Raw genomic sequence first — 27252 nt, 5'->3', positions numbered from 1 at the left:
AGTCTCATCAAGAAGAATCTCATTCTGTTGGCGAAGACTAGTGTGATCCACCACTTCCTCATACATGGTTGAAGATGATTCTCCTTCTGAAGCTCCATTTCCTTGATTGTCCCCCAAATCAACACCAAGGCAAAGACCAAACACCACTCCTTCCACCTCTCCTTTTGAGATGAACTCCTTGGAGGTACCACTTGTCTCATGATTGGATGACTCAGACTCTTAGCTCTCAGAAGATGAATTTTTCTCCTTTACCACCTTCTTGTGGCAACTCTTGATGTTGTAGTGGACCTTCCTATTCCCTCCTTAGAGAATAAGATCACCTGTCTCCCACTTCTGTACTACCTTCACTTGATGGAGCCAAGGCCTTCCCAAGATCAATGGGTAAGCCCTAGCATCTGGTTTTGTAGGAATAACCTGAAATGTTGTAGGTATAGAAATTCCACACACATCCACTGCCAAATTCTTCACAACTCCTAGAGTTTTCACTCTAGTATTATCAGCCAACTTAATGCAATAAGGAGAGTTAAGAGAAGATAACTTCAAATCAACATCTTTGATTGTCTTTTCACTCATGACATTTATCGATGCACCCCCATCAATGTATGCATTAGAAATAGTCTAGCCATCTATGATGACATCAACAACAAGTACATCATCTCCCACATCTATGTCTACCTTTTGTGCCATAGGTGTCCCATTATCCTTTTCCTTTCTTTTCTTAGACTCCCTAGTGCTGGCCAATTTACTCCATTCCTTCCTAAGTTTTGGAGAGAGTGCCAAAAGCTGCCCAAATGTGATTTGTGCAGTCTTCTCTCTAAGGTCTATCAATAGATCATAACTAAGAGTCCCTTGTCCAAGAGGAAAATCAGATTGTCCAATCTTTCTTTGGGATGACTTTTTCGTCTTATGTTTCCGTTCTTTCTCCTCCTCCTCTTCCTCGTCACTCCTAGATTTATGACTTCTTGTCATCAATGGCATCAAAGTTTCTTCCTCATCTTCCTCCTCTGAACATGTGCTTTCTAAGAGTACTACACTCTTGTGTTCTCTTTTTTTCAATTTTGGACATTCGGGATGATAGTGTCCCTTCTCTTGACATTCATAATAGGTAACATTGCTTTTATCCCTAGGCTTATCCTCAGTTCGTGGAGCCCTAGGTGGCTTGGAATTCACTAAGTGCAACTTCAGATCAGCAAATTCTGCCATCAATTGTGCAATATTATGATCTAGTGAGGGAGCAGATACCTGGGATGTTGAGGCTACCTCTACTTGATGTGCCGGAGTCATGACACTTGTAGATGGCTAAAATGCGGACTAAATTTGATGGGCCACCTCCTTCTTCAAAGCAATGCAAAGAGCCTCTATGAAATTACTGGGATTTTTTCTTAGAACCTTCCCATGCAAGGTAGAATCCAAACCATAAACAAATTTGTTCATCTTGAGATGTTCCATTGCCAATGAACCTTTAGAATCTCTCGTAGAAGATGAAGAAGACTCAACCACATGCAAAGAAACTTGTTGGTACTTGATGAACAAATCCTCATACCTCATAGCGAAGGTCAAAATTGACTCTCCTTCCTTTTGGAAAATCTTCTCCAGCTGCAATAACAAGGAATTTGGTGACTCCAATGTCCCAAATCTCTCCTTCATTGCCTTGACCAAGCTTTCCCAATCATCCTTGGTATCTTTTAGCAAGGCCTCATACCAAGTTAAGGCCACACCCTCCAAGAAATTTGGAAGTATCTCAGCACGTTCCTTCATAGACCAACCAGTCAAGTGGCATGCTCGATTGATTTCCCAAATGTAATTCCTCGGGTATTCTCCTTTTGATCCACGAAACACTGGAATGTTGTACATCTTGCACAAAAAATGAGTGCAAAGAAGAAAGTCCTTGCTTGTAAACAAGTTAAGATCGTGAGGTTATGATAGGAAAATCCTAGGCAAAACCTACCCGACGTCTCCACCAAAAGATGTGACATAGAATTTGAGGGCTTAATTCTAGTCACTTCTTAGAGTTAAAAGAACAAGAGGGAAAGGAAAATAGAAGAATCAAAGCAAGATAAAGATATAAACATCAAAGGTGAGATCATAGTTCAACATGGGACAGAGGAAAGGTTGAGGGGAAGCATTGATTTCTGCCAAACGTTCGGTGCCAAACGTAAGAGCAAGCCTCTATTGGAAGAAAATTTTCATACTAAGAACTACATGGATGGAAGTGAAGGGGCTGAATTGGTAGGGCACATTCTGATGTATGGGGTTGTTGGGTCGTATCATCTTGATAAAGCTCAACACAAGAGAACCCACAATTATTGGAGATAAAAATACAGCTATGATAGCATGGGAATATCTCTTCGTTTGACCCTCAAAACCCAAAACAAGGAACACATGTTTGTAGGGTTGAAAAGACAAGAATGTTGACATATAGTTCACCAAAAATGGAACAAGAGATCAAAAGTTAGAATTATTTTAGTAACAGACTCCAAAACTGTCCCACATCCAAGTCTACTCTGTTTTGCACACTCTAACATTTTCTCAGCAAATCAGAACATAGAAGTAAAGACATAAATGGATAGATCTCAAAGAGACAAAGATTTTGATATAGGTTTCGACCAAAATGGAGTAGGAAGCAAGAAGTTATGGCTATTTTATGACCGGGTACCAAAACAATCCATGAGCGAGTTAAGCAATAGGAAAAGGCAACGATTTCACTGAAGCGGTTGCTTCCATAGTACATATTGGAATGAAGTTGCCCTAAAGGGTAGAGAATTCCCACATAAAAGATCCCAAAAAAAGCCATACATGAGCATAAATGGAGCTCGTGAGCGAAGAGGGAAAAAATATGAGAATTCAAAAATGGGAAAAGAAGGGAAGATCTTGGTTCTAGAAGCCAGAAAAGCTTTCCAATGGGAGAGACTACAAAGAAGAGAGGAACTAAGGCTCAAGGGAAAGGAGAGGCATGGAAGGAGCTAGATACAAGGCAACGGCAAGGCTACAAGGAGAAAATTACATGCTTGAGAGAGAGGGGAGGGGCTTCTTTTATAGTGCAATTCTCACCTTCCTTCACCCTGTTACATTTGCTGGCAGTAGATTCTTTCACCCCTTTGTGACATAAGGGCATGGGTCACCATCAATTGTCCTTTTAGGAGGATTTTGACAAGTGTCCCATCACAAGATGCTTCTTTATTCTTTTGACTCGTAGAAAAGTCAATAGTCCTCTCACATGGAGCCCAAGAGGACCCTCCTCTTTTCCACATGTCAACATCCTCCACATTCTACATAAGAATTCTAGAAGGATTCCTTTTGACTCCACACTCCTCCACACTTTTCCACATGCCCTCCATGCTCTCCATATGCACTCCCTATTATTTTAGTACATTTTTGAGTCCATGTAGGCATTTGTCCCACTGTAAATATATGACTCATTTCTATTTCCCAATTACAAAGCAAATAATATATCTCCCAAACCATTCTATCCCCATACCAAGGTATTTATAATTCATACCCGTGGTATTTACAATGATGCACTCCACTCATGATTAAGTTTTGCCACCTCCCCTTTTCTCAAACTCGTGAGTCGTTACTCTACTCTTGTTGTCCAGTGTCAACTTTGCTCGTGAGCAATGAGCATTGAGCACTCAAACTTCCAGTTGTGATTGGTGAGCCTATCAAATCAATCTTCAAACTTCAAAGGAAGCCCTGGTCCCCAAGTTCCCAATTTTCAAGGCAGCGTGCTGCGTGAGCTAATGTACTATGCAGGCAGCAGAATCCAGATTCAAGTGATAAGAACAAGAAGCATCAACAATCGTGATTCGTGAGCTCTTCAGCTCAAGCCTCAAAGTTGAAACAAAGTTCTCCAAGTACTTTCACTTTGAGCATTTGACATTGAACATCCGCAATGTGCATCCTCGCGGGTCGCGACTAGAGAGTCCACAGTCCAGAATCTACACAGTCCACAACGCTACAGAGTGACGAGTCCAGTCGACCCACTTGAAACTGTAGCCTGCTGGCCTCCCTCCTTCCTTTACATTCGGTAGCGCTAAGCTGACCACATGGGAGCCGAGAGCCAGAAAAGAGAAGCGAGCCAAGGTGTAGTAGTAGGCTGTTCGTTGAGGATCGTAGACAGGAGGTGAGAGGAGTGGAATCTGTGAAAAGGAAGCATGGAAGTGGTGTCAAGGGAAGTGTGATGGGAGAGATACGTATTACGGCAACAAAAATTTTCCAGAAAGCAATTGGAGGGATTAGTCCTTGCCGTGCTTGACCAGATGATGTGCTTTCCGTCTCTCCTGCGCAGGGCGATGCTTCCTGGCTTTCGCTGCTTCTTCTTCTTCCCCTGAGCCCTCTCTTTCAATTCTTCCGGTTGAGGATCCTCTGCAAGCATCATCAGCACAATGAGCATCGCATTCTTTGTTGCTTTCGATGTCTCCTGCTTCCTCAGATCTGCTTACCGTCTTGCTTTTTCCGTTTCTGTTTCTGTTTCTGTTGCTTCTTGCTTCTTGCTCCCTTTCACGCTCCCTCAATCAAAAATGCAAGAAAATTAGGGGGAGCAGGAGAGGGGATGCAACGTCTGCTGCTACAAGAAGGATCGCAGATGCCCATGTTAATCCTGCGCAGGGCGATTGATTCGCGTTCCTTCAACCTTGCAGTAAATTTGCAGCCGGATGTGGTGAGCTGAGGCTCGAACCTCCCAATCAGTCCCTCCACCATTACCTGTGTAGTATGTATACTCGGACCATCCCACACAAGTTCTTCTTGCTCCATCGCTCCCTTCAATATGCTGATTCCGCTCCAACCTTCGATTGCGCTTCCCCACATTCGAATCCCGTGTCACAACGAGTTTTCTAGCTGCTGTGAGTGGAGGAGGTAGTATGAGGGAATGGAAAGCCAGGAGGAGGGTAAGAACATTGATTAGAAGGGCAGCCATGGCTCGACCTTAGAGATTCGTGATCTGCAGAGTCCAGAAGTGTATAACGAGATTCGTGATCTGCAGAGTATAATGAGATTCGTGATCTGCAGAGTCCAGAAAGAAATTGGAATTCTGGGACGTAGTGTCAATTAAGGCTTCTAAATTCTGCTGCCTGCATTCGAATTTCGTTGAGAATCGAGATATTGACTCTTGACTCTTTCGGATGGAGCATCCGACATCGATTGCAACGCCCATGCTGAATTCGGCCTGATTCAAACATATACCTTGCAGATTGCGCTACTTATTGCCCCCCATTTTGAGCTTGCCAACGCTCATGATTTTGGAGAGTTATTTCCCATCAACCTCTTCTAGTTCCTTCTGCCAACTCGAGGGCATGGAAACCCTCCAAGCTACACAAATATACGCTTTTTGGCTCTTCTTTACTAGTGTTCCCGGATCCCTTCTCTAGAGTCTAGACTGATTGTGAAAGCCTTCCATGATGTCTTCATTTGAGAGTCGTTTAAACTTTGCAACTTCAAGCCTATTTGAATTTTGATTCCTTAAAGTAAAAGGTATGCATGCCAATTTGTAATTTAAAGTTCAAGGTAGGTGGTTCAAGCTTTTGTAATTTTAATACTTTGTTAAAGATATGCATACCACTTTGTAATTTTAATACTTTGTTAAAGTCTTTAACTTAAATGATTTAATGAATCAATGAGCATTAAGTATTTGTTTTTAATACTTTGTTATTTCTTTTATGAAGGTGTGCCGCCATGTCAAGTTTTGTGCAATCGACGTTATTTAGTATGCAAGGATTTACTAAAAAGGATTCATGTTTAAAATCTAGTAAAAAGAGAAAGACAAATAAACACGCATCAACTTTGATTAAAAATGAAATAATCGAGGTAGAGAATTTAGAGAAGGCAAAGATAGATGAGAGCCTTGGACTTGATGAGGCTAGCCGTAGGATGGAGGCTAGGAAAAACTGGAATGAGGGGTGGACCAAGATCTTCGATTGGGCTTATTTTGATAGGGACCTAGGCCGAATGTTTTGCAAATTCTGCAAGCAAGACAAAGACAGCAGGAGCGAATTTAGAAAGCTAGGATCTTGCAACATTCAAAGTAGTGCCCTCTCTGATCATGCAAAGTCCAAATCTCATCGATTGGCAACGTATTCATATGGGAAGGAGAAGGTTGCAATTACTCAGTGTTTGAGTAAGAACAAAGATAAAGCAGATCTTGCAACTATGAATCTTTTTGTAGCAGCCTACCATGTTGCAAAGGAAGATCTTCCTTTCCATAAATATTCATCATTCTTAAAGCTACTTTTATTTGTTTTCTGCCTGTTACAGTCTTTTTGGGATTATTGGAAATTGATAGTGGTACAGCCTCTGCACTTTATATTGCATTTGAGCGATTACTATCGAAATATGACCTTGATATTCGAAAAATGATTTGCTTTGGCTCTGATGGTGCTGCGACGATGATTGGAAAACATAAAGGATTAGCCACTTTGTTGAAAAAGCATAATCCATATATGATATCAATACATTGCATTGCACACAGAGCAACTTTATGTGTTGTAGCTGCAGTGAAACAATCGAGTGTGGCACAACATATTGATGAGTGCATGAGTTCAGTAAATGATTGTTTTAAAAAAGTGCTTAAAAACATATACATGTGTTGGAAAGCTTAGAAAAAGAGTTTGGTTGCGCCATACTTCATATGACTCACATCACAAAGTGCGATGGCTAAGTAGGCACCAAGTGGTTCACAAGGTTTGTGAATCACTTGAGCCATTACTAGCATTTACAAGGACTGAGAATGCAACTTTGTTTGAAAAGATTTCCTAGTTTGAATTCATCTATTGTCTTCATTTTATGGCGGATATCTTAGCCAGACTTGCATTTCTAAGCAAAACTTTTCAACACAATTATGTCGATGTTTCATTTGTAGTGAGTTGTATTCAAGTGGAAATAGAAGCAATAGAAAAAGAATTTATTCATGAGCACGAAGTTGATATGAATGCTTTAGTTGGTGATCGCATGGGATTTCCTTTCATTCCTGATTTTAGACCAATAGATGGTCAACTCTATGCCCTTCGTCCTGGGGGATTCATAGGGGGAAACTTATGATATCACGTGAGTGTACAATAGGGGGTTTTTTTGAAATGAGGCATAAGCTTATACATTAGGGGTGGGGGCCCTTTTTTTTTCCCCAATATTGAATTTAAGCTAGGGGGACCATGTGATATTTAAGAAGGGGGGACATAATATAGGTTACCTTGGGTAACTAGTCCAAACAAGTTTGATTTTGTATATGGTTTTAAATAGTCATAGGGAAAGTAACCTAAATTTGCTTATTGTGTAATCTAAATGCTTGAGAGAGAATGTAGATTTAAGGAAAGGGGGGGACATAATGGAATTTTGGTGGTATCTTATAAGCTTAAATAGGGGTGTTTTATCATCCTACGTGGATCTTAAATAGGGGGTTTTCTTGAAGTTCATGCACGCAGGTGACGTCCCCCTTTAATGAAGAGTGAATCCCCCGAGCCCTTCATTCATCCATTCGGGATAATATGTATAGATCCATTAAATTGGATAGGGAGATTGATGGACGTGATTTAGAGAGTGCCATTGCATTTCAAAAAAATTTTGCTTTCTCTATTATTCAAAACTTGAGAGAAAGATTTTCTGATAATGATATTTTAGGTTGCTTTAAGGCTTTGGCACCTTCTAGCTTTCCACCTGGGTTGGGATTTAGAGATTATGGCAATGTGGAAATCCCAAAGCTAGCATCATTTTATGGCGAGAAGAAGAGAGCAACTAATGGTGAGATTTTTGAGGAATTGATTGACATTATCCAAGCTGAGTGAGAGTATTAATACTTTAAATTACAAGCTCCTCATGAATGGAAGGCATGGAGCTTGTTAGAAACATGGGTTGCCATTGGAAGAAATGCAACAATGCATGTTAAGTATCCCATGTTATTGAGATTGGCTGGAATTGCCCTATTATAATGTTGTAGCACATCATCATGTGAGAGAGGATTTAGTGCTCAAAACATAATAAAATCTAGATTAAGAAATTGCTTAAACACAAAAAATGTGGATGCTTTGATGCATATATCAATTGAGGGGCCAAGCAGCTTGGATGATTTCGATTTCTCCGATGCAATACGGATGTGGACTAATGGAGCAAAAACAAGTCGACATATCTATGGAGACACTGTAAGGTAACTTCAAATATTTATTTTTTACTTTTTTACTTGTATCTTTCCATAGTACATGTGAAATATTTTATTGTATCATTTTAAAGCTCAGTGCTTATAATCAACTATATGTCTATCTTTATGTAGGCTAAATGATACTGAAGATCTTCCCACCCTAGGCTCACAAGGGGTAAACTACTTTCTAATTATCTTATCAATCGAATTGCATGTGTCTACTTAGATATACTAATATATATCAATATTGTTACTAACTTTTTTTCTTATGCTCAATGTGTAGGTTTATGAAGACCATGAGGAGCTTGCACATTGAATTCTATGTGTGTGTGTGTGTGTGTGATGCCTTCTGTGTATGTGTGGTTTTTGTCCATTATAGTATGATTATTTGGATGTGTGGTTTTTGTTTATGTGTGTGCGTTTGTTTCATTTATTTAAAAAAATCCTCAAAATATATGGCCAATGATGACAAAAATCTTGGATCCTTAGCTTGTTGTAGTTAAGGATCCTATAGAAAGATCATATTTTATGATTGTGCATTTTGTACCATAAGTCCATCCTGCCAACTTGATCTCTTATTGTCATAGTAACCTTCAACAAGTGTGAAAGCTGGCCACTGCAACTTTTACATGCTTCTTCGCACGATGTGCACCTAGTGGCACAGGTGGGTTCTCCCAGCAGAAGCAGAGAAAGATCTGGCGGCGGCACTAGTCGAGCTGCACTGGTCAAAGATCACGGCTGTCTCTGTGATGACGCTGTTTACCTCGAAGGTGATGGTGCTGGAGCCATTGTCTACAAGCACGTACACGGGTTGCCAAGAGTGTGACGAGGGAGGCCTGCTCACATCATGTACCTCGATACCTCTCCAAAGTATCTCTAGCTCATCAATTAAAGACTCCAAAAAAACATCAGGATTTTTGACTTTATGTTTCTCTGGAATTAGAAGGGACAGCATAACATGTCCTTTCTTAATAGCCATAGAGGGTGGAAGATTATAATTCACCAATATCACTAGCCATACACTGTAAGAGGTGCTTTTGAGACCAAATGGGTTCACACCATCCATACCCAATCCAAGTCTCAAGCTCCTAGGTTCTTCCTTGAAGCTTGGCCATGTGTCTTCAATATGCTTCCACGCAGGAGAGTCTATGGGAGTTCTCCACTTGCCATCGGTTGATCGATGGGAGGAATGCCATGACATGAGCTCTGCAATGGATTTGCACTTGAACATATGTTGGATGAGAGGGATTATGGGAAAATGTCGCAGAGCCTTACGAGGCACATCCAAAGTTTTGAGATCTGCTCTATATCTTGCCTCTCCACAAGTAGGGCACTCTCTTGCATCCTTATGTAGTCCATGAAACAAAAAGCAATCGTTGACGCATGCATGGATGCGCTTGTAATCTAATCCTCCAAGAGAGGTCACATGTTGCCTTGCCATATCTCTTGAGGTCGGTAATTTATTCTCCCTTGGAAGCATTTTACACAATAGCCTGCACGTGAAGACCATAAATGAGGAAAAACATTCGAGTAATTGACCCACTAGCATAATTCACCATGTTTGCAAAATAGACTTTAAAGCTTACTTGAGTAATGCATTCAAACTTGCATTGCTCCATCCATAGATGCAGGTTTGCAAGTTTAGTAACTCAAGGGAGGCACGTAGAATAGAGAATGTGCACCCCTCAAACAGTGGAGTTGATGCTGTAGTAAAAAGATCATCCTGCTCCATGCTATCATCCCTCCCTTGATGGACATATAAATCATGCACCATATCATTAAACACCTCCTCCTCCACGGCTTCATGAGGTAATGGTGAAGGGTTACTATCACCAACACTCCATGCATCTATAACGGTCCGTCCTGAAGATCCCACCTCATATCGCCGATGCTTCGCCTCCTCACGGCGAGCATAGGGCAACATATGTGGGTGTGGCACCGCATCCTGTATCAAATTAAAACGGGATCATAACTCAAACATATGAACACCCATAGGTATCTCAATTAAGCTTAACTCTTTAATACTTACCATGTTTACGGTCGCATCCCATTCTCCATACTTTGAGATGTGATTGAGTGTAATCTTGCTTGCATGATATATGTTTCCTCGACATCGATCACACATACATTTGATTTTTTGCTCCAACCACATTTCGCGATGGCGGATACGGAGAGATTCATCCTCACTAGAGCTACTTGTTGAAGATGAAGACATCCTACAAATAAACAACCCAAAAAAATTTGCTTTTCTTCAAATATTTAATTTTAAACTCTGTGGCGTGTCTAAAGGCGCTGTCGGGCGCATGTCCTTTTCTACTTTTTAGAAAAGTCCGTCTGTCGGAGCACGTCTATAGATGCATTTCAAAGCACATTTAAAACCGCATCTACAGGCGCGTCTAGCCTATTTGCAAACACAGACAGCTGTGTCTATAGACGCGCTGTTATACAAAAAATAGACGCGTTTCTCAGATGCATCTATAAACGCGCTCCAACAGTAATCTTTTCTTACCTTCGCCTTTCTTCTCAGCTCATCTTTTTTTCTTTTTTCCAGTTCATCATGTGGCCAAGAAGCTCTTCGGGCTCACTTGATCTCCGGGAGTCTATTTTTAGGGACTTATATAACCTTTTAAGGCACCCTCCTAGTCTTGCGGAGTTATACGGGTATATGACGGGCCTGAGTTATACGGGTACTCTAAACACCCCCAAGGAGTCGGCACTACAGACTCCAAACCACCCCACACTAGCTGAGATTACCTGAGCAGAGTCAGCACAGCCCAGTCGGCTACATAGCCGAGGCCCTTCTCCCATGCTGTCTTATGCCCCTTCCCCCATGCCGTCTTATGCCCCTTCCCCCATGCCATCTTATGCCCCTTCCCCAATGCCACCAGGAGGTCCTTCTGTCTTGCAGAGCCGTCGGCGTACTCCTGTGCAGTCGAGACTCGATTCTCTAGCTATGAGTGGTCCACCTAGTCCTGTGCAGTCTCTAGCTATGAGTGGCCAGTGTACTAGCTCGACACTACACGGTAGCAGGCGTAGTAGCAGGGAGAGCAATGGGGGATGCATAGCACAATGCTTTGGGAGGGGTGGTGGTGGGGACGATGATGATTCAGATGATTTAGACATGCCTCCGAGTGATGGTACGACCTTCTATGACATCACTCAGACAGGAGGCATCTTGATGGATGCATGGGGGAAGGACATCATGGCGTTCATGCACTCTATAATTGCTAACAATTATAGAGATTGCTTTATCCACTATAAAGACCAGCCAAAGAGGTTGGATGATGAGACCCTCAATACTGTTCGCTCTAGGTATCCTAACCCCCCCAATCGTCAGTTCACAGATAAATGGGCCAAGTCAAAGATTGTTACGATACTTGGCAATAAAAGATCTTCGCTTAAGAGACAGGCACTAGCAGAGCTTGCCAGGCTCGAGGGAGGTCAATAACCAAGGGGCCCGCCCCACACCGCTCATAAGCGTGAGTGGAAGAAAGCAATGAAGTCAGCGAGGGAGGACCCCAGTCTCTGCAGCATGTGGAGGCACGAAGGATCTTGATGGAGCAATATGGAAGCATGCATTTTGGAGCAGGGGTGTTGAATCATGGGAGGCCCACTTTATAAGTATCGATCTCAAATTATATTGCTTATGTAGTTTATTAGGAGGTTGTTTCTTTGTACTAACCCCTCCGCAAATTGTGTCATCTTGCAGCTTGATATCGTGGGTAGATACCCTCCTGCTGTCGAGACAGCCTACCACCATCAGCATCGCAGAGGAGATACATGGAAGTAGTTCTATCATGATGGGTTGATTACTAAGGAGCAGTATATCTGGGCTATTGGAGCGGCCCCCGAGGTATTTGAAAGTAATTAAATAATGTCAATATTATAAGTAAAGATTTGATTTTTATACATTGATATATGTTGTCCCTTGTTTACAGGTCCCTGCACAAGAAGATGAGGAAGAAGACGAGAAAGGAGGCGGAGAAGGGAGTGCAAAAGGGAGAGCAGAAGGGAGCGTGGAAGGGAGCGAGGACATGGAGAACATAGATTAGTCGTAGAAGTAGTGCTAGCTACTCTTGTTTGTACTTAAAGCCACTGGCTTGGCTTCGTGCCTCTTGTATATACACTCCTCTTATTTTTTGTACTTGAAGCCACATGACGTGGCTTAGCTTCGTGCTATATGTACATACAAGCACTTTTGGAGCTTTTAATTTTATTGCGTTTTGGAGTTGTTTTATTTGGAATTGTAATTAAAATGCGGTTGGCTGTAAGAATTGAATTACACAATGTGGAAATGGGATTCTTGTAACTATATAGCATACACAACATACACAGCATTCTGTAAATTAAAAAAAAAATATTATGTAGCGCGTCTATCAGTGTGTCTATAAACGCATCTATATACACATCTGTCTCGAATAGAAGTGTCTATTTGCATGTCTATAAACGTGTCTATAAGACTGTTTATAAATGCATCTATACATGCGTTTAACGATGCGTCTGTCTATCTTTTAAAATTTTTAGCAGAGTCTATTTACGCGACTAGATGCACATCTATACACAAGTCTGTCTACTATATAGATGCATTGTTAGATGCAAGTCTCTAGACGTAGAAATAGATGCACAAATAGATGCACCCGTAAGTTTTTTTTTAAGTTCAGTAAACGCATCTGTGTGCATGTCTGTGGGTGCTTTGTCTTGTTGTGTAGAACTCAATTCCAAGACAATAGTGCATAAGTCCAAGATCTTTCATGTCGAACTTTGCAGATAAGTCTTGTTTTAGTTTTTGATGAAGCTATCCTTGCTTCCTGTCACAATCAAATCATCTACGTACAAAAGTGCAATAGTAATGTCTTCCCCTTGAACTTTGTAGTAGAGAGTATGATCTGCATTGGATTTCAGGTATCCTAGATTAGCAAAATACTTGTCAATTCTACTGTATCAACTTTTGGGTGTCGCGCTTTAAGCCATAGAGACTTTTCTTGAAATGGCAAACCTTATTCTCCTTTCCTGGTTCAGCATAACCTGTTGGTTGTTGCATGTAGACTTCCTTGTCTAGGTAACCATTGAGAAATGCATTCTTAACATTGAGCTGGTACACATTCCATTTGCTGAGTGTTGCTAGGGATATCAAGAACCGTATGGAATCCATCTTTGCTACTGGAGGATAAGTCTCATCATAGTCTTGACAATATTGTTGTGCAAATTCTTTTGCAACTAGTTTGGCTGTAGTCGTCGATGAAAGTCAAGTAGTAAAGTGAACCATTGATGTTGTGGGTCTGGGCATAACCCCATACATCTGTATGTATCAAATCAAGAATACCTCATGCACGAGAGGTACTTCTAATGAAGTTGGTTCACTTTTGTTTGTCAAAGCAGCATGCTTCGCAAACTTTTCCAAGAAATTGTAGCTTCGGAATCCCAATTGCCATATTCTGATTCCTGAGATCTAATAAGTACTTTAAATTAACATGACCATATCTCTTGTGCCATTTTGTAGTAGGTTGTAGTTGAGCTGACATCATGCATGCTTATCTAGTACTGTAGCTAGCATTCTGTATAAGTGTGCTTTCTTGACACCTTTTGCTACTAGCTAACATCTTTTGGATTTATCTCTGATAGTGCATTCATCTTCGTTGAAGATGACTCGATAATTGTGTTCTGTCATTTAACCTACTGACAAAAGGTTCTAGAGCACATCTTTCACTAATCCTTTCATACCAGTGAAATTGTTCATAGGGATAACACATGTTCCTTGAACTGGATTCGGTGTATTGTCTGCTATGTAGATGACATTTTTCTAACCTAATGGTTTCATCTCTATGAACCATTCCTAATTATTTGTCATGTGAGATGATGCAATGCTGTCAATATACCAAGGATCGTGTTCCACTTGGTCGACTTGATAGCTGTAATCCTCTTTGGGATTGAAATCAGAGTCTAGGTACACTGTATCAGTTTGATGCATTTCCTCGCTTACAAGAAACATCTTTCCATGTTCATTTGCAAAATGACTGTGACTAGAATGTCCATGATGATGATTTCCTCTACCTTGGAAATTGCCTCGATTGCTGCTAGACTGACTGCCTTGGTCGTACTACTTGCACAATAATCTCTTTCATAGTGTCCAAACTTGTGACAGTAATTGCACTGGATGTTTGACATGTTGGTGGATGCATTCCCTTGTCCTTGGAATCTTCCTTGGTTGGAATGATTTCCTCTTTGCTGATTCTGATGTTGCTGAGGATGATGTTGATGCTAATTTTGACTTTGTTGATGATGTTGCTATTGATGATGACCACTTTTCTGGAATGATCTACCTCTGCCTCTGCTTCTGTTTGAAGCTGTGAATGCATGATCATTAGAATTACCTTTACGTGCTTGAATTGCCTGAGTCCTGAGTTCTTCACCAAGTAGGAATGACTGAAGTTCTTCCAGTGTCAGAATTTGCAGTTGGATGGCAATACTCTAGACTAGATTCTCGTATCCCTCTCCTAGTCCATTCAGGATTACTTGAACCATTTCTGCTAGTTTCATAGTCTCTCCTGCTCCTGCAAGTTGATTGTTGTAGTCTTTTATCCGAAGTACATAAGCATGACTAGTTTCACTGCTGTTGCGGAAACTCTGGTTGATTTGGTTTTTTAAGGTGAGAATCCTGGATGTGTTCTTGGACTCGTAGAGATCTGCAAACATATCCCATGCTTCTTTCAATGTCTTGACTGTGTTGAGCTGTCTAGCATGATATCTTCCACATTCTGCTTGATTAGATGATAGGCATACTTGTCTTTCTTATCCCATTCTACCTGAGCTCAGGCAATGGTAGGATTTGCTACAGGTGTGGAAACTATTTGTGTAGCTGTAGATGCTATTGTAGATCCCGCTATTGGTGCTGTGACAATAGGTGGAGTAGAGCTACTGGTGGCTGGATCATCCAATGGTCTAGGTGTAGACCCATTGACATAGTCCCATTTGTCCTGAAGTACAAGAATGGTCTCCATTTGGTATTTCCATGTACTGTACTTGGAGTTGTCTAACTTAGCAGATGCCTCTAGATTGAGGTTGCTAGCTAGTCATAGATATGGTGCAAGAAATGTACTGAAAAGTGTCGCGAAAATCTCTGTATGAATCAACTGCAAATACACTGCCTGTGCCAAGTGAAATCTCTGAACTATCGGTGAAGATAGAATTGCAATATATAAAATCTGATCTGTATTACAAGGCTAGTGGCAAATGATGCCGAGAATAGCCAAGAGGCTTTACAAGGCTGAAATGATGTGCACAATGCCGTGAGATAGCCGAATAGGCTTTACAATGGTGGCATGTGTGTGTGAAATCAAGTGCTATCTGCCCACTGAAACAATCTACAATGCCTTTATACTCTCTGAAGTTTGCTTACTGAACTAATGAATGTCAGGTTTCAGGTAATGTAATCATGTGAAACCGTATGTGAGTGTATGGACTCACTCTGAGTAGGTACTAGTTGAGAATTCGGGCATGGCATATATTGGCAACTTGGGGAAATTCAAAGCCTCCCCTCTATGGCGATCTAGTCTATTATGATATAGATCTATACCAACCATTGATCAATGAAAGAATAGCAAATAATTCCTTTTCTTTTGTTCTTTCTAAGTGCTGGGTCAGATGCGTCGATATAGAGGCGAATGTGTGTGAAGGAAGTGGTTTTGTCGGCGAGGCTCAAATGTGAGTGTAACTTGCACTAAAATGTGGGCGTGCTATGACGAGCACATAGAGCACAAAAACTTGAGTGACTTTCCTTTTTGGAGCACCCTCAAATTCTTCCTGGATCAAGAGTACGGCTTGATCTATGTGGAGGGGCAAAATGAGTGCAAATGGTGCTCAATGATGATGTGTCATTGTGGTCACATGCAGTGATGATGTGGCATTGTGCCTAGCAAGAGGTGTGCCAATGGAGCCCTGTGCTGAGGTGGTCACATGTAGTGACTGTGGAGCACTATGTGTGCCTGCAGAGGTCCAGTGTGCCACATGGCACTGATGATGTAGCAAATCATGATGTCAGCAATGGTGATATGGTAGCGATGACATGGTAGTGGTGATGTGGCAAATGACGTGGTAGTGATGATGTGGTTGATGAGCTAGTAGGGTGATGTGGTAGCCTCACGGGGCTGCTGACGTGGCTTGAGTGACATGTCAGATAAGACTGATTGGTGTGCCACATGTTAATCTCCTAACCATGTATGGTTAAGCAAGCAGGGGATAAGGCTAACCCCTTATTTGCCATGTGGAGCATTTTAGACTACCGAAATCATTTGAGATTCTGACAGAATCTTAGGATTTCATCGACACTATGGGGAGCTCTACCCGTTGCCCGTGTCGGAGTAGAATGTAGGCGGGCTGATGATGGAGGAGCTCGACATCTGGAGCTCGTGGCTGCGAGCACTTACCTTGTGTCGTCGCTGAAGCCCATGGAGCTTTGGGCTGTCATCAAGCGATAGACTAGAGGATGTTGTAGAGGAGTGGAGTAGCTGTTAGTCTGTTGCGGCTCGTGAAGCACCTTATGCTATAGAGGCCCATTGTGTTGATGCAGGCCTATTGTTGTGGGTGTTCTGGCTCGTGGAGGAAGTCGTGGAAGACCGTTATGATGTCGCAGCTACTGTAGGGATGCTGTAGAGAGCATGCATGGGTTGAAGATCATTGAGGTCCGATGGCTAGAGGTATTTTCTTGTTGCATCTGTGTTGCATGCACTAGCCGCTTGTAACTATGTGTGCTACTGTTGTTGGCTCCTAGCTGCTAGGTAGGATGAGTGTTGGTGCAGATGGTTTGTTGATGCTTGTAGCAGTAGGCAAATGGCTTGCTAGAAGCCTTATGCTCCCCACCTGTAGTAGCTGGTGCTAGAGTTGGCTTTGAGCAACGTTGGTCATTTGAGGCATTCGTGCAGGCTCGTTGGAGCTATGGTGGATTTGGGAGGCTGCGTTAGTTGGCTGGCCTTGTTGATGGAGTCGCATGCAATGTTGTTGGCACTGCAGCTATGTATTGAGTCTCGCTTACCAATAGCTGCCATGGGAGCTCAGGGCATTAGAATTGCAGTTGAAGATTAAGGTTGTTGTAGCTTGTGGCTGTGTCACTTGGCTTCTCAAGCCCTTCGTAGCTTCTTGGCTATGGAAGCTTGGATCTACAACATCTCTGTCTTTGTGATAGATGATTTCTCTCATCTCTCTCAAACAATTCTCTCTCTCTCTCTCTCTCTCTCTCAAATCTCTCAAATAAGATTCTTTCAAAGCTAACAAAAACTGATCTTTCTCTCACAAAACAAGCTCTCTCTCTCTCTCAAAGAAGTCTCTAGGCTCTCAATGATCTCTCTCATAAGGTAGATCTTTCAAAGAACTCTCAAAGAAGATGAACGGATGGAAATTCCTCTCCAATGGATGGAATTAATCTATCAAAGAAGAAGTTCTCTCAACGAAAGAGAACACTCGATCTCTCGATCTCTCAATCAATCACACTCTCTCAAACGGATCGCAATGCCTCAGTGGAGAGGAGAAGAGTGGAGATGAGGAGAGAGGGTAGCCTAGCTAGAGAGCACACCACAAATGACTAACTGTACACTAGATTTAGTTGAAAAAATAGAATATATACAAACCCATTTAGGGTTAGGGTTAGGGGATATAACCCTTTCCTTTATAGCACTCTATAAGGTTAGTGCTATGCACTGGATACAACTATCCTAAGCCCAACACCATGTACAATGCCATTGATAGTTGGGCTTTACAAAGTGGACAAATTGACCTAGTTGGCAAGTAATCTACTAGACAATATAGATGAAATTTATGGCTGCAAGGCAAAGAATAATAGCCAGTATAATTATCAAACAAGCATTGGCATATTGGGCACAAGCAATTAATTGGGCTATCGGAGGGAAGGGGTTCCATGGCATATGGTTATGATGATGGATGGCAACAAATAGCTAACCGTTCCTCCATGCTTGCATCTCTAATTAGTGTTGCATGTGCTTCATGGGCCTCTTGCCACAATTGCATGTTGAGGTCCTCCAAGCTCTTCAATTGGGCACGTAGAGCAATATTCTCGTTCTATAACTCTGGCTCGGTTCGCCGTCTTTTAGTCTCTAGGCATTGGACCTGCTCAAACCAGGCCACGTTCTCTTTGTGAAGTTGCACCACTTGTCACTCCAGTGGGCCACATGCACCCTCCAATGCCGTAGACAATTAGGATTAGGTGATCATACGCTTGCCCTTGTATGAGAAGAAGTCCACCTGTATACCCTTAATGAAGTGCATGTACAAGAATTTGGCGAACTACATTGCCACACTTAATTATGGTGTGGGGGCTTTCTAGATACCTCAATGTAGATATCCCTAGCATTTTGTTGAATCCATTCGTCTCATATATTGCTTATCTTCCACCTCCCGTGCTGGTCTAAAGCTTAGGTTTTGGTGCTTCCATCTCCCTCTATGCTTTTGTGTCTCCTCGTCTATCTGCTTGAGCCTGCCCCTTCATCTTCCTCTAAGGGCTAGATTGCCTGGAGCTCTTGTTTGGAGACCAGCTTGTGTACTTCTTTCCATTGCATGGCTGCAAAACCAATTCCCATGGTGTCAATTGCTATTTAGATACTTATTGGCAATATCTTTAAACAAAAATTGAATTATTTAACATACAGACTTCTAGGTTGAGCATACATAGATGTACGCACAATCGTCTCTGGTACTGCATGCTTGGGAGTTGCATTGGCAACCTTGCATAGTTGCTTGAACTATAACCGTTGATGCTCGGCATGATGTGCCTCCTCTTCAACCTCCTCTTGTGTCAATGGGAGCTTGCCTACTCTTTTGGAGACTTCCTCCTCCTTGTGTGGAGGAGGAGTATACTCTCCTTATGACATTTTCCAAAAGCGCAGTCTAGATACTATAGTTCAGATAACTCAGTATAGATAAATGCCCTAAGTGTAGTATGCAAAGTCTGCGTGCATCAAAATCAATATTTGTGAATTCATCTTGTGTGAGATAGGACAAAGATGTACAATATGCTTGATGAAGGATGAAGATCTTACAAATGCCATGCAAAATGTACATGTTGCAATTTTGAATAAATGCTTTCAAATGTTGCAATGTTTACAAAATATAAAAGGCTGTGCATCCACAACATAAATGACATCTTTTTTGACTTATAAATGGTTTCAAGGCCAATAATTTTATTTTTGAACAAGAAGTTTATTACAATAAGTTTGACAAACACATGGTGTCTCAAAAATATTACAAGGCAAAAAATGTGGCTTATGTTGCAAGCCTAGGGCAAGAGACATCTCTTCCTTAGGACTCATAGCCAATTCTCCCTCACATTCCACTCTTTTTAACAAATCACTAGTCTCTACAGGTGGCTTTCTGTGATCAGCAATGTGATGCATCATTTGTTCATGCGCATGACGTTTAAAGGCATTAACAACATGAGAGGGAGGCATTTTTTGATCGTTCTCGAGGTAACCCCAAGCATCTTCAAAAAATTGAATCATCTCAACAATGATCCATCCCAAGGCATAGGTATCTGCATGGCATGTATATCTTCCTCTTAAGGCTACTTCTTGTAGCTCAGGTGCAAGCCACTTTTTTTGCCCATGCTCTTCCTCTTTCCTGCGAACTCTCTTAGCAAAGTTGGCATTTGTCTCCAAAGACTGCTTCTTCATATGCTTGAATGCCTTTCGACTCTCCATCCATGGCCATCCCCCAATCTATGATGCCCATTCGGCATCTTGACTTTCCAACAAAATCCAATAAGATGTTGCCTCGGTGCAAGTCTGTGTGCATCCTTTCCAAACCATCCATAAATGCATGGATGATATGGAGGAGATTCTCACAAAAGACATTGATCCAAGCAATATCTTCCTTTTCCAATGTAGATGGAACTTCCCGCGGGTTGTTGGGTCACATCATCTTGATAAAGCTCAACACAAGAGAACCCACAATTTTTGGAAATAAAAATACAGCTATGATAGCATGGAAATAGCTCTTCCTTTGACCCTCAAAACCCAAAACAAAGAACACATGCTTGTAGGGTTTGGAAAGACAAGAATGTTGACATATAGTTCACGAAAAATGGAACAAGAGATGAAAAGTTAGGACCATTTTAGTAACAGACTCCAAAACTATCCCAAATCCAAGTCTACTCTATTCTACACACTGTAACATTTTCTTAGCAAATCAGGACATGGAAGTAAAGACATAAATGGATAGAGCTAGAAGAGACGAAGATTTTGGTTTCAACCAAAATGGAGTAGGGAGCAAGAAGTTACGGCCGTTTTATGACCGGGTACCAAAACAGTCCATGAGCAACTTGAGCAATAGGAAAAGGCAATGATTTCTCTTACTGAAGGGGTGGCTTCCACAGTACATATTGGAATGAGGTCTCCCTAAAGGGTAGAGAATCCCCTCAGAACAGATCCCAAAACAAGCCATACATGAGCACAAACAGAGCTCCCGAGCGAAGAGGGAAAAAATATGAGAATTCAAAAATGGAAAAAGAAGGGAAGATCTTGGTTCTAGAAGCTAGGAAAGCTCCCCAATGGGAGAGAACTACAAAGAAGAGAGGGGCTAAGGCTCAAGGGAAAGGAGAGGCATGGAAGGAGCTAGATACAAGGCAACGGCAAGGCTACAAGGAGAAAATGAGATGCTTAAGAGAGAGGGAAGGGGCTTCTTTTATACACAACAACACAAAGCAACTATAGATGCGCTTGATAGATGCGCAAAATAACGGGTGCATCTATAGGCATTGCTTGAATAGAGAAATTACGGGTGCATCTAATAGTGCATCTAATAGCTCGTCTATTTGCACGTGTATCAACACGTCTATTTGCACGTCTACACTGAGAAAATATAGGCCCGTCTAGCATTGCGCTTATCAATGTGTCTATTTGCGCGTGTATTAGCACGTCTATTAGCACGTTTACATTGGGAATTAGATGCTTATTTAGACGTGTATTTAGACGTAAAATAGAGAATACAAAAAGTGAGATTTTGGTGTACATCATTACTTTCCAAACATTGCCCATGATTACCAAAGCACATAATTTTAACAAAAACATCAATGCTTTTTTGCAAACCCACATATACAAGAATTAAGTGAGGTGAGGAGAATGAGACAATATGTAATAGTTTGGCCAATATCAATGATGGGCTACGGTTCAATCTTATCCTCAATGAGATCAACCCTTTCCAAACTATCTACTTCAAAATCCAAACAAGTGTTTAGATCTACAAATACATTCAACCCACTACTACTTGTGCTACTCATGTGCTCATCGAAATCTGCATCACCAATGGCAGGCTCGTCCTCAATGGTAATGGCCTCAATATTTGTATCTCCTATCTCAGGATCATCCTCCTCTCTCGTATCACAGTCATCATCACGTCCATGGCCATGATCATACTACATACGCTCCATATTAGTAAATGTACTATACATCACTTTGGAACGTGGCATAATAGGTATGACATGCCACCATCTATTATTATCCACCATTGGTTGATAGACAACCTAATTCAAACACAAATACAATCATGTTATTTTCCTTACATCGAATATTTAAAAGCGAGTATTTTTATATGTGTGCACAGTACCTGTTCACATTGTTGCGGTAGTACTAGTATGTCCTTCCTACTTTGTCAAAAATTTGTGGAGTCAATAGTTACAAAGCCACTTGCATGGCATTTGATTGTTGCATTAGGGCCTCTTTCCACCACGTCCTTAAACCACTTTACATCCAAAACATACACAAAGAAGCGTCGAAAGTCAAGCTTAATAATATCTTGGATTATGCCACAATAATCATCCATGGCTCCATTGGCTCCCTCAAAGCTAGCAATGACACCACAATCAGCTTTTGTGTTTCTCTTATCATCAATCCGTTGTGTTCATAAATGCTTGCCCTCACACCATATAGCATTGAATATAGTGCACTACACCTGCAAGAAAAAATCAATTAAATAAGCAATCTAAATTATTGAAAGCTCCTAACTTATGCATAACATTCTATATACCGACCTTGCTCATGCATCCCCTAGCATACTCCCATTCTTCCATTGTGATATGCATCCCCTCGTCTGTCTCTGCTTTCTCCATTTCATCAAGTAGCCAATCCACATGAATATACTTTGGAAGTGCTCTAAAATACTAAGGGTATGGCACACAAGATCCGTGGTGTGTACGAAAGAGGGCCCTTTCTTCTTGTCTTCTTGCCTTTGCATCCTCGTATCTTGTCACCCATGTTTTCATCACATCACTATTAAGCACGCAATAGAGGTTGATACTATTATGCAATTCTGTGTCTATTACTTTGTTGTGTCCTTTCCCTTGAGGCACACTCCACTTGTTCAAATCCCAATACTTCACCTTCTGCTACAATCTTATTTGCAAATGATCTCATTTGTAAAATGTCCCCTATAGTAAAATCCAAGGTGGTGCACTTTGTATTCCTGATAATGTCTGTTGCATAAGTCTCATCTTTGTCCCATGCTATAAATGATTTGTTGGATGTATTGCAGGGCATAACATCTCCAAGTGTTTCCATATCTCCACATTTATACTTTAGCTCAACATGTTCGCTAAGAATCTTTGATACAGTAATTGCCACCTTATCTTCGCCAAGTCTTCGAAAGTGGCAAACTGAATTGGGATCACTATCATGGATTGTAACAAATGCAACTACTTCTCTTTTGCTACATAAAATCACATCCATCCCTGAAACAAAATCTATAGCCATCTCCTTTGTGAGAGTCCTTCGCAAGTAAGCTGCAGTAGCAACAATTACATAAATATTAGTCTCTTTCTAATAATCTACTCATTTATTATAATTTTTTATTAGTACTTGCTTTATTGGTGGGAGAAGTTATCCGATCAAGTACTCATCAGATGGACATGCCAAGTTATCCTTTGCATGGTCGATCGAGCATTAAATACTATTTTTGCTCTAGTGTCATGCACATCTGTAAAAAAACACGAGCCTGCTAGGTATGTTATCCGATCAAGCACTTATGGGATGGGAGTGCCACTTTGCATGTAAGTCAATTCCACCTAGTTGAAGGTGTGTGCAAAGTATTGTGCCCATCGGATATGCTTTGCATTGTCAATCAAGCATAAAACAACGTTTTTGCCTTAGTGTCATGCACAACCATGAAAAAACACGGTCCTAGGTGTGTTATTGAAACAAGTACTTATCGGATGGGGACTCCACTTTGCACGCAAGTCCGTTTCAACTACAGAAAGTGTTGTGCCCATCGGATATCCCTTGCATGGTCGATCGAGCATTAAATACTATTTTTGCTCTAGTGTCATGCACATCCATAAAAAAACACGCTACTAGGTATGTTATCCCATCAAGCACTTATGGCATGGGCATGCCACTTTGCATGTAAGTCAATTCCATCTAGTTGAAGGTGTGTGCAAAGTATTGTGCCCATCGGATATGCTTTGCATTGTCGATCAAGCATAAAACACCGTTTTTGCCTTAGTGTCATGCACAACCATGAAAAAACACGGTCCTAGGTGTGTTATTCAAACAAGTACTTATCGGATGGCGGCTCCACTTTTCACGCAAGTCCGTTTCAACTATGTTGAGGTGCATGCAAAGTATTCTCACCGTCAGATATGCTTTGCATGGGCGATCACGCCTTATACACCATTTTTTCTGTAGTGATATGCACATTCGTAAAAAAACACGCCCTTAGGTGTGTTATCTGACCAAGTACTTATCGGATGAGTGTGCCTCCTTCAGAACATTTCAATACCACCTAGGTTGAGGCATAACAAAAGTGTTGTGCCCATCAGATATCCTTTGCATGATCGATCGAGCAATAAATACTATTTTTGCTCTAGTGTCATGCACATCCGTAAAAAAACATGCTGCTAGGTATGTTATCCGATCAAGCACTTATGGGATGGGAGTGCCACTTTGCATGTAAGCCAATTCCACCTAGTTGAAGATGTGTGCAAAGTATTGTGCCCATCGGATATGCTTTGCATTGTCGATCAAGCATAAAACACTGTTTTTGCCTTAGTGTCATGCACAACCATGAAAAAACATGGTCCTAAGTGTGTTAATCAAACAAGTACTTATCGGATGGGGGCTACAATTTGCACGCAAGTCCTTTTCAACTAGGTTGAGATGCGTGCAAAGTATTGTCACCATTGAATATGCTCTGCATGGTCGATTATGCATTATACTAGGTGTGCCTCTTTGAGAACATTTCAATACCACCTAGGTTAAGGTGTAGGAAAAGTATTGTGCCCATCGGATATGCTTTGCATGGTCGATCAAGAATTAAATACCATTTTTACCTTAGTGTCATGCACATCCGTAAAAAAACACACTGCTAGGTGTGTTATCCGATCAAGTACTGATGCGATGAGAATGAGACTTTGCATGTAAGTTAATTCCACCTAGTTGAAGGTGTGTGCAAAGTATTGTGCCCATCGGATATGCTTTGCATTGTCGATCAAGAATTTTAATGTAAATTTTTAATAAAAAATAAAGGAAGTCTATGAGACCCTCAATTTAGGTCAATTTCACTTCACTTTTCAAGCATAAACCACCGTTTTTGCCTTTGTGTCATGCACAAACATATAAAAACACGGCCGTGGGTGTCTTATTCAAATAAGTACTTATCGGATGGGGGCTCCACTTTGCACACAAGTCCATTTCAACTATGTTGAGGTGCATGCAAAGTATTGTCACCATCGGATATGCTTTGCATGGTCGATCATGCATTATACACCATTTTTTCCCTAGTGATATGGACATCCACAAAAAAACACGCCATTAGGTGTGTTATCTGACCAAGTACTTATCGGATGGGTGTGCCTCATTGAGAATATTTCAATACCACCTAGGTTGAGGTGTACAAAAAGTGTTGCACCCATTGGATATCCTTTGCATGGTCGATCGAGCATTAAATACTATTTTTGCTCTAGTGTCATGCACATCCGTAAAAAAACACACTGCTAGGTATGTTATCCGATCAAGCACCTATGCGATGGGAATGCCACTTTGCATGTAAGTTAATTCCACCTAGTTGAAGGTGTGTGCAAAGTATTGTGCCCATCGGATATGCTTTGCATTGTCGATCAAGCATAAAACACCGTTTTTGCCTTAGTATCATGCAGAACCATCTAAAAACACGGTCTTAGTTGTGTGATTCAACCTAGTACTTATCGGATGGGGGCTCCACTTTGCACGCATGTCCGTTTCAACTTATACGTTGAGGTGCGTGCAAAGTATTGTCACCATCGGATATGGTTTGCATAGTTGATCATGCATTATACACCATTTTTTCCCTAGTGATATGCACATCCACAAAAAAACACGCCCTTAGATGTGTTATCTGACGAGGTACTTATCGAATGGATGTGCCTCTTTGAGAACATTTCAGTACCAGCTAGGTTGAGGTGTATGAAAAGTGTTGTGCCCATCGGATATCCTTTGCATGGTCGATCGAGCATTAAATACTATTTTTCCTCTAGTGTCATGCACATCCGTAAAAAAACACGCTGCTAGGTATGTTATCCGATCAAGCACTTATGGGATGGGCGTGCCACTTTGCATGTAAGTGAATTCCACCTAGTTGAAGGTGTGTGCAAAGTATTGTGCCCATCAGATATGCTTTGCATTCTTGATCAAGCATAAAACACCGTTTTTGCCTTAGTGTCATGCACAACCATGAAAAAACACAGTCCTAAGTGTGTTAATCAAACAAGTACTTATCGATGAAGGCTCCAGTTTTCACACAAGTCTGTTTCAACTAGCTTGAGATGCGTGCAAAGTATTGTCACCATCGGATATGCTCTGCATGGTCGATTTCACATTATACAAAATTTTTCTTGTAGTGATATGCACATCCGCAAAAAAACATGCCCTTAGGTATGTTATCTAACCAAGTACTTATCCGATGGGTGTGCCTCTTTGAGAACATTTCAATACCACCTAGGATAAGGTATAGGAAAAGTATTGTGCCCATCGGATATGCTTTGAATGATCGATCGAGCATTAAATACTATTTTTGCTCTAGTGTCATGCACATCCGTAAAAAAACACACTGCTAGGTATGTTATTCGATCAAGCACCTATGTGATGGGAATGCCACTTTGCATGTAAGTTAATTCCACCTAGTTGAAGGTTTGTGCGAAGTATTGTGCCCATCGGATATGCTTTGCATTGTCGATCAAGCATAAAACACCGTTTTTGCCTTAGTGTCATGCAAAACCATCTAAAAACACGGTCCTAGTTGTGTGATTCAACCTAGTACTTATCGGATGGGGGCTCCACTTTGCACGCATGTCCGTTTCAGCTACGTTGAGGTGAGTGCAAAGTATTGTCACCATCAGATATGCTTTCATAGTTGATCACGCATTATACACCATTTTTTCCCTAGTGATATGCACATCCGCAAAAAAACACGCCCTTAGGTGTGTTATCTAACCAGGTACTTATCGGATGGGTGTGCCTCTTTGAGAACATTTTAGTACCAGCTAGGTTGAGGTATATGAAAAGTGTTGTGCCCATCGGATATGCTTTGCATGGTCGATCGAGCATTAAATACTATTTTTGCTCTAGTGTCATGCACATCCGTAAAAAAACACGCTGCTAGGTATGTTATCCGATCAAGCACTTATGGGATGGGCGTGCCACTTTGCATTTAAGTCAATTCCACCTAGTTAAGGTGTGTGCAAAGTATTGTGCCCATCAGATATGCTTTGCATTCTTGATCAAGCATAAAACACCGTTTTTGCCTTAGTGTCATGCACAACCATGAAAAAACACGGTCCTAAGTGTCTTAATCAAACAAGTACCTATCGGATGGGGGTATAGTTTGCACGCAAGTCCGTTTCAACTAGGTTGAGATGCGTGCAAAGTATTGTCACCATCGGATATGCTCTGCATGGTTGATTACGCTTTACACAACGTTTTTCCCGTAGTGATATGCACATCCGCAAAAAAACATGCCCTTAGGTATGTTATTTGACCAAGTACTTATCGGATGGGTGTGCCTCTTTGATAACATTTCAATACCACCAAGGTTAAGGTGTAGGAAAAGTATTGTGCCCATCGGATATGCTTTGCATGGTCGATCGAGCATTAAATACCATT

The 27252-nt window shown here is 41.3% G+C and overlaps 1 protein-coding gene across 1 annotated transcript; it reads right to left on the bottom strand.

The window, feature by feature from the left end:
• Window positions 1-9707: 9707 nt before the first annotated feature.
• Window positions 9708-10340, bottom strand: LOC147886192 (uncharacterized). Its single transcript, XM_087395156.1, has 2 exons — window positions 10155-10340; window positions 9708-10070 (listed from the first exon to the last, which is right to left on the bottom strand). Exons 1-2 carry the CDS (start codon window positions 10338-10340, stop codon window positions 9708-9710), a joined length of 549 nt encoding a protein of 182 aa, XP_087251282.1.
• Window positions 10341-27252: the final 16912 nt, after the last annotated feature.

The sequence above is a fragment of the Dipteris shenzhenensis genome, chromosome 24 (genome assembly GCF_047967505.1).
Source record: "Dipteris shenzhenensis isolate YYH24624 ecotype China chromosome 24, Dip_SZ_1.0, whole genome shotgun sequence".
Lineage (NCBI taxonomy): Eukaryota > Viridiplantae > Streptophyta > Polypodiopsida > Gleicheniales > Dipteridaceae > Dipteris > Dipteris shenzhenensis.
This window is presented reverse-complemented; position numbering and strand designations above follow the sequence as displayed.

Excerpts from the sequence above, each read along its gene's own strand:
- LOC147886192 (XM_087395156.1), bottom strand. The coding sequence starts at position 10,340 with ATGTCTTCATCTTCAACAAGTAGCTCTAGTGAGGATGAATCTCTCCGT. Across the intron at positions 10,071-10,154 it reads GGGATGCGACCGTAAACATG|GATGCGGTGCCACACCCACA; the intron begins GTAAGTATTAAA and ends AATTTGATACAG.